Raw genomic sequence first — 17,928 nt, 5'->3', positions numbered from 1 at the left:
TTAACTGTTTGTGAGGAGCATCCAAGGGTGAGTCAGGCTCTTCTTGGTGGTTGTTTATCGTTGGCCCATTGGTGCAGAAGGAAGTGGTGGTTCTTAGTAAGTGCAGCTGCAGGAGGTGTGGGTGTAGTTGTGTTGTATAGGGCCTGTTGTTGTCTTCCACTCAGTTAGACAAAAATAACAATTGAATAACCATCAAAAAAGTAAAAGCAAATGGACAAAAAAATACCCCATGTAATTACACTGCAAGAGCAACTACAAAAAGAAAAAAGGGAAAAAGAAGAGAAAGAGGGGGAAAAAAGACCTGAAGTATCTGGGGGGAGAGCAACAAGAGTAAAAATGTAGAGAAAGATAATAATGAAGAAAAAAATGGAAGGAAAAAAGAAAAACAAGGAACGGGGTTAACCACGAGAAAGAAAAAAGGAAAAAAATAATTGCATCCAGGTACAGGGAAAAGAAAAAAGCTAGAAACTAGAACCTGAGAGGGGAGGAATAAAGAATAATAATAAAAAAGGACAAAAGTAATAGTGATAATAGTAGTTTTAAAACAGACAAAAACAAACTAAAAAACAAAAAAAAAGAAAAAAAAATGGGTGCAGGGCGGGGCAGGGCACCCAGGCTCTGTGTGAGCACACAGACTGAGGGTGGAATTCCTGTGGGCCCAGAAGGTGGGTGGAAATGAGGGACATCCGCACCTCTGTTCATCAAGAGGGTGTGGCATATAAGAGTAACAAGGGTAATGTTGCACCTTTCCAGTCGTCTGGGTCCGGAATGTCCTTGGGGTTACTGGCAAGTGGAGCCTGTTCTTCAGTCCCTGGAATTTGGGGAACGCTGGCACTTTAATATCCAAAATGTCTGCACCCTGTGGACAGATAAAAGTTCACAGCTCAGCCCAGCGTCCTATTCGCTGCTTCCTCTTTTATTCCTCAGCCACCAGCACAGTTTTCCGTGCAGTCCCTGGCTAGCAGGGCCACTTTTTGGGTTATTCTTAGGTCTTACCACCACTCACAATATCCAGGCTGTCTATGCCGTCAGGATCGCTGCCAGGCTGCTACTCCATATGCCTCCTTTTTTGGTGTTTTTGTGCAAATTCTTCTGCTAGTTGGAGTTTAGTCCACTTCTGTGTCCTTCCCTTCAAGGATCAGGGGTCCAGGATTATCTTCTGTATCTGTGTTAATTGGTTCCCCTTTACTGAAGAGGGTCTTTGCAATATTTCTGCCTATTTTGCCATCTTACCGGAACTCCTCCCAATATAGGAATTATTAAAGTTGAGACATAAAGGGTTGTAGGTAAAACTTCATAGAGGAGAAGGAAAAGGTCACTTGGCTCCTGTTGGATTTGATTTTTCTCTGTGTGTGTGTTTTGAAACTAGTCTTTTTTGCATCTGTCATTTAAACAGAAAAAGTGGAAAACAATTTCATTAAAATAATTGCCTTCTGTGTGTTCCTCATTCTAATGCAGTCTTTTATTGGTAAAATAAATGAGTGTTACTAGGATAAAGGGATAAAGTTGTTCCATTTATGGATTATTGTTTTTAAGTGAAATGTAATAGACTTTATTGATTATTTTATGGAAATCTCTATTGTGCTTGTGAACATATTTATGCTGCAGTGATAATTGATTGCCATATTATTTGCCTGGGAATTTACAGCTCTAAAGTACTTTGTGGGAGCTCTGGTAGCGTAGTGCCTAAGGCACTTGACTGCTAACCAGAAGGCTGGTGGTTCAAACCCACCAACCACTCCTCAGAAGGAAGATGGGGCAATCTACTTCCGTAGTGATACTGCCTTGGAAACTCATGGAAGGGTCACTATGAGTCGGGGCCAACTCGACGGCACATAACAACAACAACAACAAAGTACTTTGTGAAGGAAACAATTCAAACTATTTTTGTATGTTCAGTGTGGTTTTTTTTTTTAATTTTGTTTTTGTTTTTAAGAATGAACATAATTAGTTAATCAGAATATACATTCTAAAGTGGATAGGAGAATTTATTATAGCTGTAAATTTGGATCTTTCTCATATTTCAGTACATGGCTGGCTCCAAGGGAAGTTTAGGTCCAGAAGAAATTAGAAGACCTGCCCTAACCTTAGTGATGGGAGCCTTAGAAAGTCCCAACCCCTTGTTGAGATGTGCTGCTGCAGAGGCATGGGCTAGATTAGCCCAGGTGGTCGATGATGGTGCTTTTACTGTTGGATTAGCTCAAGTTAGCTTTGACAAGTAAGTAAATTTCTTATTTAATACTCATGGAGTATATGCCAGAACTGGGGATAGCTTGCTGGTATGTAGGAACTAGTGAAATATTCATTCCAAGATTTAACTAAGAAAAGAAAATTTGACAGATATGAATGATGTAAATAAAGGAAAAATCTTTTGGTCTGCCAGTCTTGGAACATAAAATTATTTTTACTTCAGCTCCAGTCTTTATATAATAAGAAAAAGATTGCTGTCCAAATGAATGATAAAATTGACCATGTGTGGAATGACCTCTTCCATAGCAAGACACTTACCGAGTTTTGTCGTGTAAAATTATAAGTGATAGGTAGTAAGAACGGTCTACTAGGAAGGACAAAACTATAGGCTACAGATCTAGAAACATAAACCGTATTTTTATTTTTACCACTAACTAGCTCTGTAACTTTGGGCATTTTACTTCATCCTCTCAGCCTAGTTTCCTCTGTTCCAAATGTTCTACCAACTTAAGAATGTTAAAGAGATATAAGATACTAAATACAAAAAAAGTAAAATAAGTACAAATACCCAGTAGCTATATTAGTGATGGTGGTAGTATACTGAATATGTGATTCTGATTTGCTTGAAACTTGAAGTTTACAGTCAGTTTACTAACTTGATTCAGATCTCAACTCTGCCATTTAGTTATGGTTGCTTACATTGTGAGATTTACCTGTTATTTTGTTTTTCTCATCTTTAGAAGGGGGCTGATAATAGAACTTTGGGGTGGTTGGGAAAATTAAGGAAGTACTACATGTAAAGCACTTAAATTAGTACACTGTACAAAAAGTCCAGTAATAACAACTTAAAATTAGTTCTGTATCAAAGTTTTACGTTGAAATTCTCTTTATATGAAAGAAAAAGAAATTTTCTTTATATTATCAAGCATCTCAGCAATGTGGTAATTATAAAGATGTAATAATGATAAAGTTACAATGTCTGCCTTATAAACTTCATTTCTATGTCTATATAGAATATCCTGTATTCTATCTGAAAGACACTAAAGCTGTTTGTACAGAAATATCATTAATAATGTCAAGATATTTTTATTTAAAATGTTCTTCTTTTCAAGATACCTTTCAAATTATTTCAGAATTTTTTTGTCAATTAACAGAAAAATAAAATTCCGAATTTTGCAACTATTCCTATCAAGTTTGACTTAAGTTACAGTGTCCCTTGCATTAGTTTTATTTCAGAAGTTATCATTTATTTTTATTTCCATAATTACAGATTGAAATCAGCAAGGGATGTAGTTACCAGAACAGGACACTCATTGGCTTTGGGATCCCTATATAGATATTTAGGAGGAATAAGTTCTTCTCAGCACTTAAATTCTTGTGTTGGAATACTTTATACTTTGTCTCAAGACAGTACTTCTCCTGATATGCAGGTAAGAACCTCTTCTGATACCTTCCATGAAATTCATGACTTTTAGATGATGCAGATTTGGTTTTATTGATAGTTATTCATGAATGTTTTCCCTCTATAATAAAATGTCAAAGCCATTGTTAGCCTTGGTAGATATTTTTTTTAACTATTTATTTTATTTTGGTTGTTTCTGAGAATATACACAGCAACACATACACTATTTCAACAATTTCTGCAAGTACAATTCAGTGACATTGATTACAGTTGTGCAACCAATCTTACCCACCTTTTTCTGAGATATTCCTCACACACTAACATAAACTCATTGCCCCCTAAATTTCCTGTGTAAACTTTCCAGTTGGTTTTTTCAGTCTGATCCCAAAGAGATAGATTTTACAAGAGCACAATGCTCAAGGCAGACACTCTTTAATAGTTAAACTAAACTACTGCTTGGTTTTAAGAAGAATTCAGGGAATATTTTAAGTTTAAGGTTTAAGATTATTTTAGTTTAAAGATTATCTTAGTTTCAGGAATTCTTCTAGCCTCCATGGTTCCAGAAAGTCTGGAGTCCATGAGAGTTTGCAATCTGTTCTGCATTTTCTCCCTATTGATTAGGATTCTTCTATAGAGTCATTGATCAAAATGTTTAGTAATGGTAGTCAGGTACCATCCAGTTATTCTAGCCATGACAAAAGAGATGGTTGTTCTTAGAGGCAATAAGCCACACATTCCATTTCCTCCTCCTGTTCCTGGCTCTCCTTCCTCTATTGCTCCAGGCAAATAGAAAACAATAGTAGTGCTTTGGATGGCTGTTGGCAAGATTTTAAGACCCCATGCAGTGTGCAAGGAACCAGGAGATAGAGCAGAAATATTGAAAATATTATTAGCTAGTTAACTGGGATGTGCTATGAAACCAAGACCCTAAATCCCCAAACCAAGGAACCAAATCCCATGAGCTCTTTGGTTGTACATAAGTAGCCTGAGCAGCTACTCTGTGTGTGTTGTATGATTGTTGTAAATATATTTTATCATATTTTTTGCCTATTCAACTTTTTACAGGTGTACAACTTTACTAACAGCAATTGCTATAGTCAGTTGTATAACCCTACCCTTAATACAATTTGTTTGTCACCATAAACAGAAACTTGGTACTCCACAGGAAATAAACCCCTTTTCTCTCCCTCCCTCCTGTCCCTGGTAACCAGTAATAACCTTTATTCTCTACACATTTCCCTCTTTTCTTGTTTTTTTATATAACTGAAGTCCTAATATTTCCCCTTTTGTGACTGACTTATTTCACTCAGCATAATATCTTCAATCTCCATCCATCTTGTAGCATATATTAAGACTTCAGTTCTCCTACTGGCTGAATAGTATTCCATTGTATGTGTGTACCACATTTTGTTTATCCATTCATCAGGTGATGGGCAAGTCTGTTTGGCCATTGTGAAAAATGCTGCAGTGAACATTGCCTACAAGTTATCTTTTTCAGTCTCTGCTTTCTAGTATTTTGGGTATATACCTAGGGATGGAATTGCTGGGTCATATGGTAGTCCTATTGTTAGTCTTTTAGGAACCAACACAATATTTTCCACAATGGTTGTACCATTTTGCATTCCTTCAGGAAGTGGATAAGTGTTCCCTTTTCCCCACATGCTTGCCAACATTTGTTATTTTCTGAATTTTTTTTTGTTTTGTTTTGATCCTGGCCATTCTATTGGAAGTGAAATAGTATCTCCTTGTGAGTTTGATTTTCATTTCTCTGATGGCTAATGATGTTGAGCATCTTTTCATGTATTTCATGGCCGTTTGACTCTTCATTGAAAACTTGGTGGATTTTTAAAATTCAATTCTGACTGTCCTCACCTCAAATTAAGAGTTTCCAAATCAAGTTCAGTATCTTTTTCTGAATATGGATATTCCTTCCACCTTAATAACAGCTTCTACTATTTCAGAGAGCTTAATAGGTGGCAGGCATTGTACAGTAAGTCTCCAGGTTATGAATTCTAGGTTAGGGACAACTTATACTTGCCCTTTAATGTTGTAGAAATTTGCCCTCTCTTTGAAATAATTAGGACCTCTAGTAGCACTGTGATTAAAGCATTTGGCTGCTAACCAAAAGATCAATGATTCAAACCTAGAGGCTGCTCTGTGGGAAAAAGATAGAGGCAGTAAATATGTTTCCATAAATATTTATAACCTTGGAAACCCTGTGGGCAGTTCTACTCTGTTCTGTAGGGTTGCTATGAGTCAGAATTGACTCAATGGCATTTGGTTTGGTTTTGATTTGAAATGATTGGACCAACCTCTACTCAAAACAGATTCTTCATCACAGTTACCTTCACTTGCTACTCTTCCAGCTTTTATTTAGTACATTATAAAGGCTCTCAGTTTCAATATTCTCCTTGTACTAATTGTTACTGTTAGGTGCCTTTGAGTCAGCTCCAACTCTTGGCAACCCTATGTACAACAGAACAAAACACTGCCCAGTCCTGTGCCAGCCTCACCATCCTTCCTATACCTGAACCCATCATTGCAGTCACTGTGTCAGTCTGTCTCATTGAGAGCTTTCCCCTTTTTCACTGACCATCCACTTTACCAAACTTGATACCTTCTCCAAGGAATGGTCCCTTCTGACAACATGACCATAGTATGTGAGCTACACTTCATCCAGGACCAATTTGTTATTTCTTCTAGCAGTCCATGGTACTTTCAGTATTCTTCACATCCTTGCACCAAAGTAATGGTCAATAAGAACCATATACACCTGTTCTGACTAACCTACAAATTTGACATGAGTCATAGACTCATGAGTCATAGACTCCAAATCCTATGTTCTTAACCAGTTCACCATATTGTTCTACATATCTTATACATTTCTGTCAATTCATTCTCCTGCCGTCTTAAATCTGAACTGTTTTTTATTTCTCCTGCACTTTTACTCTTATGTCTCATCATGTAGGGTCACTGTGAGTCAGAATTGACTCGATGGCAGTGGGTTGAGTTGGGTTTCTAGAACATAGCTACCACGAATGAGATTAGACTTTATATGGCCCATCTTGTTTTATCTAAATCAGGTGTTGGCAAAGTTATTATATAAAGAGCCAAATAATAATTTTTTATTGTGGTAAAATAGATAACCTAAAATTTGCCATTTTAACTGTATAATTCATTGGCATTAATTACACTTACAGAGTTGTGCAACTATCAACACTATCTAATCCAAAAACCATTTTTTTATCACCCTAAGCAGAACCTTGGTACTCACTGAAGAATGATTCCCAGATAATAAATTGTTTAGACTTTGTGGGACATACCATCTCTGTCACAGCTATTCATTTCTGCCGTTATAACAGGAAAGCAGGAATAGATAATGTGTAAATGAATGAGCATGGCTGTGTTCCAATAAAAGTTTATTTGTAAAACAAAGATAGTGGGCTAAATTTGTGTCACAAGTATAAAATACATATATATATAACACTTGTTTAATGTGACTGCTGTATCTATCTATCTATATAGCACTTAATCTAAGGTGTATCTCTCTGAATGAAGCGAGCAAACTGTGAATACACCATATAACCACCTAGATCAAGAAACAGAACATTATCAGTAACCCAAAAAGCTTCCTCATGCTTTCTTCTAGTTCCTACCTGCCCCACTAGGGTTAACCACAAACATTTGCAATAGCATAGATCAGTTTTACCTGGTTTTATACTTTATGTGAATGGAATCATACAGCATTTGCTATCTTTTACATCTGGCTTAAAACTGAAGTTTTTGCTCTTTACATAGATTAAGCAATAAACATTTTTAACAATAGCATTTAGTTCAAGCTGTTAGCTACAGTACTACACATTGTCTTAGAATTCATAGAACTACGATATGTCTAAATATATCACTCTAAATTAGGTGATTGTCTCTGAGTTGCATTTTACTGGATATTAAAAGAGAAAAATGTTCCTAAATCCTGAAATTCTCCATTTCTCTTTACAGATTAGTAGTATCACACAATACTTTAATACTTTGTTGTTACTTTATCACTTTCTTCAACAAAAGAATAGTTTAGCATATTATACATTTGTTCATGCAACTGTAACATTTTAAATTATTTTTCATTCTTCACAGATCTGGGCACTGCATTCTCTGTCGTTGATAATTGATTCTGCTGGCCCACTCTATTACGTGCATGTGGAACCTACCCTTTCTCTTATCATAATGTTGTTGTTAAATGTGCCTCCTACTCATGCTGAAGTTCACCAAAGTCTTGGTCGCTGTTTGAATGCCCTTATTACCACATTGGGTCCAGAGCTACAAGGTATACATAGCTGCTTTTCTGGGGTTTTAATTAATTGGATGACCTAGGGAAAATCTTTTTATGTCTCTTATCATAATGTTGTTGTTAAATGTGCCTCCTACTCATGCTGAAGTTCACCAAAGTCTTGGTCGCTGTTTAAATGCCCTTATTACCACATTGGGTCCAGAGCTACAAGGTATACATAGCTGTTTTTGTGGGTTTTTAATTAATTGGATGACCTGGGGAAAATCTTTTTATGTCTCTAGGCTTTAGTTCTTTCTGTACAGAATGACAGAGAATTTGAAAAGTTTCTTGGCTTGGCACACGGTCGATGCTTAGTATGTTATGTTAAATGAATGTTTAAATGCCATATAGTCTGTATTTCTCTTACCTAGAAAAGACAAGTAGTACCATTTTTAGAAAGATTGCATATATCCTCCAGTTGCTTCCTTTAAGAATTAAAAAGACAGACATGATCTCTTTTTAAGAAGTAAATAAGTCAAAAATGCAAATATTCTTACCAGTTCAAATTGTGGAGTATATGATTTTAATACATGGAAGTAGCTCTCAACTAATATATAAGGAGGGCTAAGTTTATAATTGGGGACCAGCAGTCGTTCTGTTCTGTTGTACATAGATTCACGATGAGTTGGAACCGACTCATAGGCACCTAACAAACAAGTTTATTAGTTTCTCATTCCACTTTTCATGAAAATTTGATGTAAACTCTTTGCCTAATGACTGTGGTGAAATAACCTTTTCAGATTAAAAACAATTTAATGTGGTCTAACAATATTACCTAGACTATACCTTCTTTTCCTTAGAAGAAATTTTACCTCACAGATCCTTAAATTTAAAATTGGCAATAGATTTAAAACTTAGTTATATTAAGAGTAATAATTTTATAGGTATATTATTAAAAGCTTTCTGCTTTTCTTTTAGGCAACAGTACTTCAGTTTCTACCCTAAGGACTTCTTGCCTTTTGGGTTGTGCAGTGATGCAGGATAACCCAGACTGCCTTGTTCAAGCTCAAGCCATCTCTTGCCTTCAGCAGCTTCACATGTTTGCTCCACGACATGTCAACTTGTCTAGCCTGGTCAGCTGCCTTTGTGTAAGTATAAAATTATAAATTACAGTTTTTGTTTGAAATATTTGATTTATTCTCATATACATTTTAATTATTATCTAGTTTGTGTACAGTTATATATTATGTACATAACTTTTCACTCAGTTCTGATCTTTTTTGGGGCAGGGAAAAGTTATGAAATCACCTTTTAAATCTCTCATGTATTAATTCATTTTTCTTCCATTAATGTTGCACTAAACATTTAGTATTTGGAATATTTATTCATTAATCAGTAAGTATATATTGGGTGATAATAATGTCCCAAGTACTGTGTAAATGCTGTGGGGCATGCAAAAATTTATATGGTATGGTCGCTGTCATACTTTTTTTCTGTCTTCTTCTATTCCAAATTATTATATATAAACTTTTTCCTATTCAAAAGGGAGAAACAACACTTTTTTTCATATTCTAACAGCATATTCATAAATAAATTGATTTTAATAATACAATAAATATTGAATGATGAAGACAATCAAAGTTGTGATGATAAAATTGGTTTTAAGATTTAGCTTAAACGTTACAAATTCTGTTTGGACTTGCTTCAAAATTGAAATCCATTTGGAGCCATAACTTTATGCCATTGCTTTTTACCTTTTTCTGCCCTGCAGTGTTCATAGCATACTGTCACTATTAACATGACAGTTAAAAATTACTGCTTTAGACAGACCTTTCATTTTCAAGCTTAAGGCACACATTTTAGAGCTTAAAAGAACCTCAGGCGTACTCAAAACCGGTCTTCCCAACAAAGATAAACTGAGGGCCAAAATGTCATACAACTTGCCCAAGGTAACACATTTAGGTAGTTGTTAGATGCCGTTTAGTCAGCTCTGACTCATGGCCCCCTGTGTACAACAGACTAAAACACTGCCCAGTCCTGCACCATTTAGGTAGTAGTAGCTCTAATTCTAGATTCCAGGTTTTTAAACTCCTCATTCATCAATTCCAGCCCTCATTATTTCTTACAGTCTTTGTACAGTGGATAGCTCTTACCTACATTAAGCCTTCCCCAAGCTATGTGGTCTTAGGAAAATCCTATAACCCCTTTAGCCTCGGCTCTTCATCTGTAAAGTATGAAAATTATATGTGATGCTACACGTAAAGGCACATGTGCCAGGCACTCAATAAATAGTAGATGTTTTTATTGTCTTAAACATAGCTTTTTATTAATTTTACTGATTTTGATAGTCATAATTATGTAAGGCTTTAAAAAGGAGGGTATATCTGGGTTTCCTCATAAATTCTTTTTCCTGTGTTGTTCAGATTGGGGTCAAAAATGTATTAGAGAAAGTAGCACTTAAAGGAAAAGGATTTTACCTTTATCCTTTAAAGACTTTTCCCTAGGAATATTAATTATTCTCTATATTGAAAAAAATCATTGCCAAAGCCAATGGTTGAAAAATTTTCCATTTCCTTTGCAAATTGATCTAACTTTTGCTTTCCATTTAAATATAATAATATTGCCATTGTTTCTTCTTGAATTATAGTAGAAATTTTCCAGTAATAGCTTTTAAAATTTTTCCTTTCACTGGTACGTAAGTTCATTTATTAAGTAAAGCTTATTGAGAAATGAAGATCAAGACTAACTCCTAACTCACAATAAATAAGATCTAATCAAAATTGATTTTTCCTTTCCTTTAAATATTAAGATTAGAAACTGTTAGATTTTTTTTGCCAGAGCAATTGACAAAATCTAAAGTAGCAGGTATAAATATTATTCATATTACTCACAGTATTCAAGCTGTAAGATGATTTTTCCATCATTCAGAAATCATACATTCAAATCAGTCACTGTAGTCTTAATATTTGACTCTAAATTAATTAGATAGAATTTACACTTTACCTATAGTAAACAAATTGCTTTTGATTTCCTTTTTAATAGCTTTATGACCAGGTTTTCTTTTCTCTGAAGAATTTAATTATTAAGCATAAAGTTTTTTTTTTCTTTTTTTTAAGTTTTTTCATAATAATTGAAGCCTTCTGAATATTCAGAATACATTCCATCATTAGGAAGGAATCTTATAGGAAAGGGTTTTCTTCTAATTGCATGCTGTTTTTCCATTCTGAACTTGGCCTTACCAACACTAGCAATTCTGAGTACTCTCAGTTTTAAAACTTGGCTTCCAGAAAAATCTGTAATTAACTTGTGACGAGGTAAACTATTAACTTTTTGTCTCTTGCTGGACACCTGTTCGTACAAATGCAACAGAGCATTTTTTTACACTCGTGTCTATTTGATCTGTTTTTCATACTGCAGCTAAATCAGAGACATTCCAAAGGAAAACCTAATTATACAAATGTATATATTTTATTATTGTATATTTTAATCTTGTATCTTTTATGTCTTGGAGTGATTGAGTTGACTCTTTTCAAAATCTTAGCTCAACTCTTAATTCCAGCCCTGGAATTCTCATGATTTTATTGTTGGAAAATAAAGTATTTATGGTACATTTTTTTTAGCTGAAGCCAGTTTTAGTAATAGCTTTATCAACATTTATACTTGAATGCTTAGCTGAGTGTTGTCAAAGTCATCCTAGTATTTATCTTTTGGTTTTGTCATGACCGGTCTGTCATTTGTTTTTGTGCAGGAGATCTTGTTGGATAATTCTATGTTGGTAGGTCCCTGACCCTTGATTCCTAACTTTTTTTGAGGTTTGCAGTGCTGTGTCTTTGTGGGTTTTTGTTTTGTAATTTTAGTTGTAGATATTCTTGTTTTCCTTTGCATCATTTTGTTAAGCTAACCATTAATGCACAGTCCAGTGTGTGTGGCATGCTAAATGATGTTTATTTAATAACAATAAACAAATCCTTCCTAACCTTCTCCAGTTGGTGCACTCACTCCTTGCACTTAATTTTGCATTAGTTTGATTTAATATACTCATTTCTGAAAGGAATTGAAGTTACAGTTTGGTTTAAGTTCTGTATTTTGCCTGCTTTGTTTTTTGCCTTAACCTACTCTGTTCCCCTTTCTCAGTATAAGTGCCGGGGAATGACATGGTGATAATAAGCTTCTCATTTTGCTTTATGTGTTGGCCTTCAATCTTTTTTGAATCAAACGAAAGATTATTTTTAAGCATGCTTTTTCTGGAAGATTGTTTGACCAGCTTGAATAAATGATGCACCTGCCTTGTATTACATGCTTGCAAATCTCCAGTTAAAATAATTAGTAGATTCATTGACTTTAAAACTGTCTTATAGAGTGTTGGTTGGTATTGGGGGGGAGCCTAATCGTTGTTTGTTAAATACAGTCGTCATCTTGGGCATGGATAAACTTAATTTTTTATATTTTAACTTCTGTATTATCCTATGTACTAGTTTCTAACAACAGAGTTATGAAATATGACTAAAATGACATTACTTTGAGACTTTTCTGTGTGGCATTTTTCTCCAGTTTTGAGTTCCTGGTACAGCTTGAGGGCATAATAGAACCAATTTATAAAGCAATTCCCATCAATACATTTCTCTGATAATATATTCCCAATTTTTTTCTGTCTTCTGGCTTCTAAATTTAAATTTAGGATTTAGTTTCCTTTGCATGTATTTATTCTTATAAATCTAAAACTAGTTACCACCACACATTTTTTTTTTTCTCGCATAGTTTCAGAAATTGTACTCTTTACAACGAACTCACCCACTTCAGTCCTTTTTTCCCCACATCATCAAAGCTTACTATAAGAATTATGACATTACTTCTCAAAGTTTGCTTTGGAAATCACTATCATAGAACACATATTCATTGTTGTAGACCACACTAAATTGATTTCTTCCATAGTTAGAATAAAATAAATTTCAAAAATTCTAGCTTTTATCCCACTGATAAAGTCACTGAGTAAGAATTTATATCCAAACCTTTGATTTATTCATTTGAGGTATAGCATCAGTATTATCATTTGTCTTAAGTAGGTACAGCCTATTGCTGTTTACATATTTTAAAAACTTCTGTGTAAAATTATGTATTAAGTGTAACATTCAGAGCAGAAATATTCCATATCCAAGATATGTACATACGTATACATGTATATACATACAAATGTGTGTGTACTATATGTATATCCAAGGAGTCTGGTGGTACAATGGATAAGGCATTTGGCTGTTAACCAGAGGTCAGCAGTTCAAACCCACCAGCTGCTCTGCAGAAAGAAGATGGGGCAATCTACTTCCATAAAGATTTACAGCCCTGAAAACCCAGTGAGGGTTGCTATGAGTCAGAAATGACTCAATGGAACTGAATTTGTTTGTTTTATTTTTATACACACACACACACACACACATATGTAATTTGCTGTTCTCTAATGCTTGTGTCCAGAGAGCATTTTTGATAAATATGCTTTCTGAATAAAATGCTTTCTGCCTTTATTTGAAAATGCATTTACTTATTCTACATTTCATCTGAATAAAATAGTTTTGATAGAGACTACATTAATAATAACTAATATTTACTGAGCATTTATATTTACCAGGAACTATACTAAGCATTTTGCATGTTATTTTCTATTTGCATGTTACTTTCTATCATCATAGCAACCCTGTGAAATAAAGGTAATGTTAAACCCTTTTTACAAATGAAGAAAGATTGGGCAATCTACTTCCATAGTGATACCGCCTCGGAAACCCAAGGGAGGGGTCGCCACGAGTTGCATCCGACTCAACGGCAGTGAGTTTGGGTTTTTTTTTTTTTTTTTTTTTGGAAGGCATAGCGAGATTAAATACCTAGCCCAAAATCACACAGCTAGTAAGTGGTAGATCTAGGACCCAAACTGAGATAGTTTGACTCTAGAGCCTATATTTTAACCAACATGTTGTTGGTTTTGTATAAATTTCTACTTAGAGAATCACAAAATGTTATAACACGGTTGCATAAGCACAGATATATAAACTGCAGATAAATTATTTCACAGTTGTATTATTTTTTAATCTCTCATATAAATTCTGTGTTGTCTAACACTGTCAGAAGGCTTTTTTCTTGGATTTGTTTATAAATACTCACTTATTACTCAAGTTTGTGCTAAGTTATATGATCATAAATATGTACTAGAATAGTTTGAAGAAATTTCTGTGTTTAATATATTGTATTCTACCCGGTGATGGGTGGGCTAGATAGGATAAGGAGGGGATCCTGTGAATATTTATTACACTTAGTGAGTGCCACCAAGAATTTCAGCTTTTTCATTCCCCAAATAATATTTTTCAGGTGAATCTCTATAGTCCCTACTTGTTACTGAGAAGAGCAGTACTTGCTTGTTTACGTCAGCTAGTACAAAGAGAAGCAGCTGAAGTTTCAGAACATGCTGTTCTGCTTACTAAGGATAACAGAGAGGAGTTGACTCCAGGTAATTGTTTTTATCAAGATTATGACCATCTCAGATCAGTGTATTCTTAAATTTTCCATATGTATATGAGTTTTTAAAATAAAATTTAAAAGTTGACACTTAAATGTCTTAAACCTACTACAGTTATCATTCCAAGCAGTGAAGTTACTGGTTTAGAGTAATAGTTCTGAAACTGATGTCCCTCGAACCACCAACATTTCCGTCAACTGGGAATTTGTAAGAAATGCAGATTACTTGGACCTATCCTAGATCTACTGAATCAAAAATCTGGAGATGAAGCCTAATAATGTATGTTATCTTTGTTTTACAATCCTTCCAGGTGATGTTAATGAATACTAAACTTTGAGAATCATTGGATTAGATTATGTTTTTAATTGTGATTTGGATAAAACTGTTGGTTTAGATTTAGAGCAAGTTTTTATAACAGACAACTGAAAATAGGTCTAGACCTAAGTAATTTATCATTGTGTCTCCCTTCCCCCAAAATCTCATATTTAAGAACTTCTTAGCCAGTAAAGTTTGTTTTGAGGATATATTGCCCTTCATTTAAAAATTGTGATATAATTAACCCAGACTTGCATATAAATTTGAAGAAACTATTAGCCTACAAATAAAAGTAATGCTAATATTTTATACTTATATGTATATATTCCAAAGTGCTGGCACACTTTTAGAAAGTCACAGACTTAATAAACCTTTTCAGGCCCATAATGCATTTTATTGTCAATAAACCATATAATTTACAGTCTTTTTATAAAATTAAAACTTACTTTTGTTGCAACATGGGTTATTCAGCGTTACTGGACTAGCATATTAATTATCAAACAGGTTGCAGAAGTCATTTGAAAACTATTCTGTAATTACTTATTTAATGACTCACCTTCAAAATCAACTGCCATTGAGTTGATTCCAATACAGTGGCCATAAAGGGCAGAGGAGAACTGCCCCTTTGGGTTTCCAAGGCTGTAAATCTTCATAGAAGCAAACTGCTGTATTTTCCTCCTGCTGAGCAACTGGTGGGTTCAAACCACTGACCTTTTGGTTGGCAGCTGAGCATTTTAACCACCATGCCACTGAGGCTCTTTTGACTTACCTTAGCCAAGAAATTTTAACAATATGGAATATTCTCTCCAAAGTGACTGTCATTTTACATTCACCACTTAAATTATGTATATCTGTTGCTTTATGCCTTGATCATATAATACATATTCCTAGAACTGTTCAGTTACTTCTGGGAGTAAAACAGTAAAGTGAAATTTTGCCTGTCCTTTTGTCTTAGTGAGCTAGTGCTGCTGTAACAGACCTGTGACAAGTGGATGACTTTACCAAACAGAAGTTTATTCTCTCATATTGAGTTTAGGAGGCTAGAAGTCCAAATTCAGGATGCCAGACTCTCTCTCTCTTTGGGCTTTGGGAGGAAGGTTCTTGTTTCCTTTCAACACCTGTGGGCCTGGCATTCCTTGGAGATCTTCATGTGTCTTGGCATCACTCTTCCCCTGGGTCTAGTAAGTTCTCAGTGCAAGGACTCCAGGTCCAAAGGACCCACCCCACTGCTGGCTCTTCTTTCTTGGTGTTAGTATGGTTCCTCCTTCTCTGATCAGTTCTCCTTTTATCGCTTGTAAGATACAAGGTGATAGAGTTCGGGTAAGATGGCAGAATAGGCAGAAAAACTGCACAGACCCTCTTCAACAAAGAAAAGGGGAACCAATTAACACAGATACAGAAGATAATCCTGGACCCCTGAGCCTTGAAGGGAAAGATATAAAAGTAGACTAAACTCCAACTAGCAGAAGAATTTGCATGAAAGCACCAAAAAAGGAGACATATGGAGCTGCAGTCTGGCAGAGATCCTGACGGCACAGACAGCTTGGATATTGCTGAGTGGTGGTAGGACCTAACAATTTGAACCTTAAAATTGGCCCTACTAGTCAGGGACTACATGGAGGACTGCTCTGGTGGCTAGGGAATAAAAAGGGAAGCAGCGAAGAGGAATGCGGGCTGAGCTGTGGACTTTTGTCTGTCTGGAAGGTACAGCCATTTTGAATATTTACAAGTGGCTTGACCATTTTGGATATTTAAAGCAACAGCATCCTCCCAGATTCCAAGGATTTAAGAACAGACTCCACTTGCCGGGAACCCCAAGAACATTCTGGATGACTGGAAAGGTGTGACATTCCCCTTCTTACTCTTACACCACACACCCTGTTGGTGAACCGAGGTGCAGCCATCCTTCACTCCCACCTACCTTACGGGCTGGCAGGAATTCCATCCCAGTCTGTGTGCTCGGACAGAGACTGGGTGCCCTGCCCCAATTTTTTTTTTCTGTTTTCTGTTTTTCAGTTTGTTTGTTTCTGTCTGTTTTAAAACTACCATCATTATTATTACTTTTGTCCTTTTATTCTTCCTCCCAGGTTCTAGTTTTCAGCTTTTTTTCGTTTTCCTGTTCCTGGTTGCAATTTTTGTTTTCTTTCTTATGGTTAACCCTGTTCGTTGTTTTTCTTTTTTGCATTTTTCCCTCATTCTTCTTCTCTACCTTTTTGCTCTTATTACCCTCTCCCCAGATATTGCATTGTTGTTGTTATTTTTTTTCCCTTTTCCCCTTTTTTCTTTTTTTGTTTACTGTTCCTGTGTGATTACAGTGTGTGTATTGTCCATTTGCTTTTACTCTTTTGATGGTTATTCCATTGTTATTTTTGTCTAACTGGTGGGAGACAGCAACAAGCCCCATACAACACAACTACACCCACAGCTCCTGCAGCTTCACTTACTGAGTGAGACCTACCACTTCCTTTTCCACCAATGGGCCAACGATAAACAACCACCCAAGAAGAGCCTGACTCCCCTGGTTGTTCTTCACAAACAGTTAACAGAGATCTAAATACAACAACTCCACAATGTCTTGGACACAACAGACCATCACAGTCCACAGAGAGAAGCAAGATAAAACGGTAGAAACGAGGGAGCACGATACAGACCCAGAACACATCCTTGAGGAATAAGCAGCATTGGAACTCTCTGATAAGGAATTCAAAAGAATTATATTTAGGTATCTTCAAAGGATTGAGAGACAGAGCAAGGAAAACACAGACAAAACCCTAGAAGAATTTTGTAAGAAAATACAAGAGCAAAATGACAAAATAAATTGAAAAGCAGAAATGATTCTAAATCTACAGATAGAAATCCAAAATACTAACACTAAATTGTCAGAAATAGATAACACATTGAAAGAGCAAATGGGAGACAAAATTAATGAGATTGAAGACAAATACCTGAATACTTCTTTGGTAAAGGATTAATCAGAAAAAAAGATAAAAACAAAATGAAGAAAGCCTAAGGTTCATGTGGGATACCATCAAAAAGAATAACCTACATGTCATTGCAATTCCAGAATAGGAAGAGAAAAACAAAACCACTGAGAAAATTGTCCAAGATTTGCTGGAAAAGAACGTCCCTGCTATGATGAAAGATGAGAATATATCCTTCAGGAAGTCCAACGAACCCCAAACAGGATAGACCCAAAAGAAAATCAACAAGGCATATCATCATCAGACTCATCAAAACCAAAGACAAAGACAGAATCCT

General features: G+C 35.4%; 1 protein-coding gene across 1 annotated transcript in view; it reads left to right on the top strand.

The window, feature by feature from the left end:
* HEATR5A (HEAT repeat containing 5A) overlaps positions 1 to 17,928 on the top strand; it is a 174,357-nt gene that overhangs the window by 103,594 nt on the left and 52,835 nt on the right. Inside the window, exons 17-22 of the mRNA XM_042780649.1 lie at positions 2,028 to 2,218; positions 3,461 to 3,620; positions 7,724 to 7,913; positions 8,835 to 9,004; positions 11,605 to 11,631; positions 14,208 to 14,346. Of these exons, the coding sequence (XP_042636583.1) occupies positions 2,028 to 2,218; positions 3,461 to 3,620; positions 7,724 to 7,913; positions 8,835 to 9,004; positions 11,605 to 11,631; positions 14,208 to 14,346 (877 nt within the window). The remainder of the gene's footprint in view (positions 1 to 2,027; positions 2,219 to 3,460; positions 3,621 to 7,723; positions 7,914 to 8,834; positions 9,005 to 11,604; positions 11,632 to 14,207; positions 14,347 to 17,928) is intronic.

Source organism: Orycteropus afer, unplaced genomic scaffold (assembly GCF_000298275.1).
Source record: "Orycteropus afer afer isolate SDZICR_OR568_19922 unplaced genomic scaffold, OryAfe1.0 scaffold00051, whole genome shotgun sequence".
NCBI classification, from domain to species: Eukaryota; Metazoa; Chordata; class Mammalia; order Tubulidentata; family Orycteropodidae; genus Orycteropus; species Orycteropus afer.
Note: the sequence above shows the minus strand (reverse complement) of the source record. Positions and strands in the feature narration are given on the sequence as shown.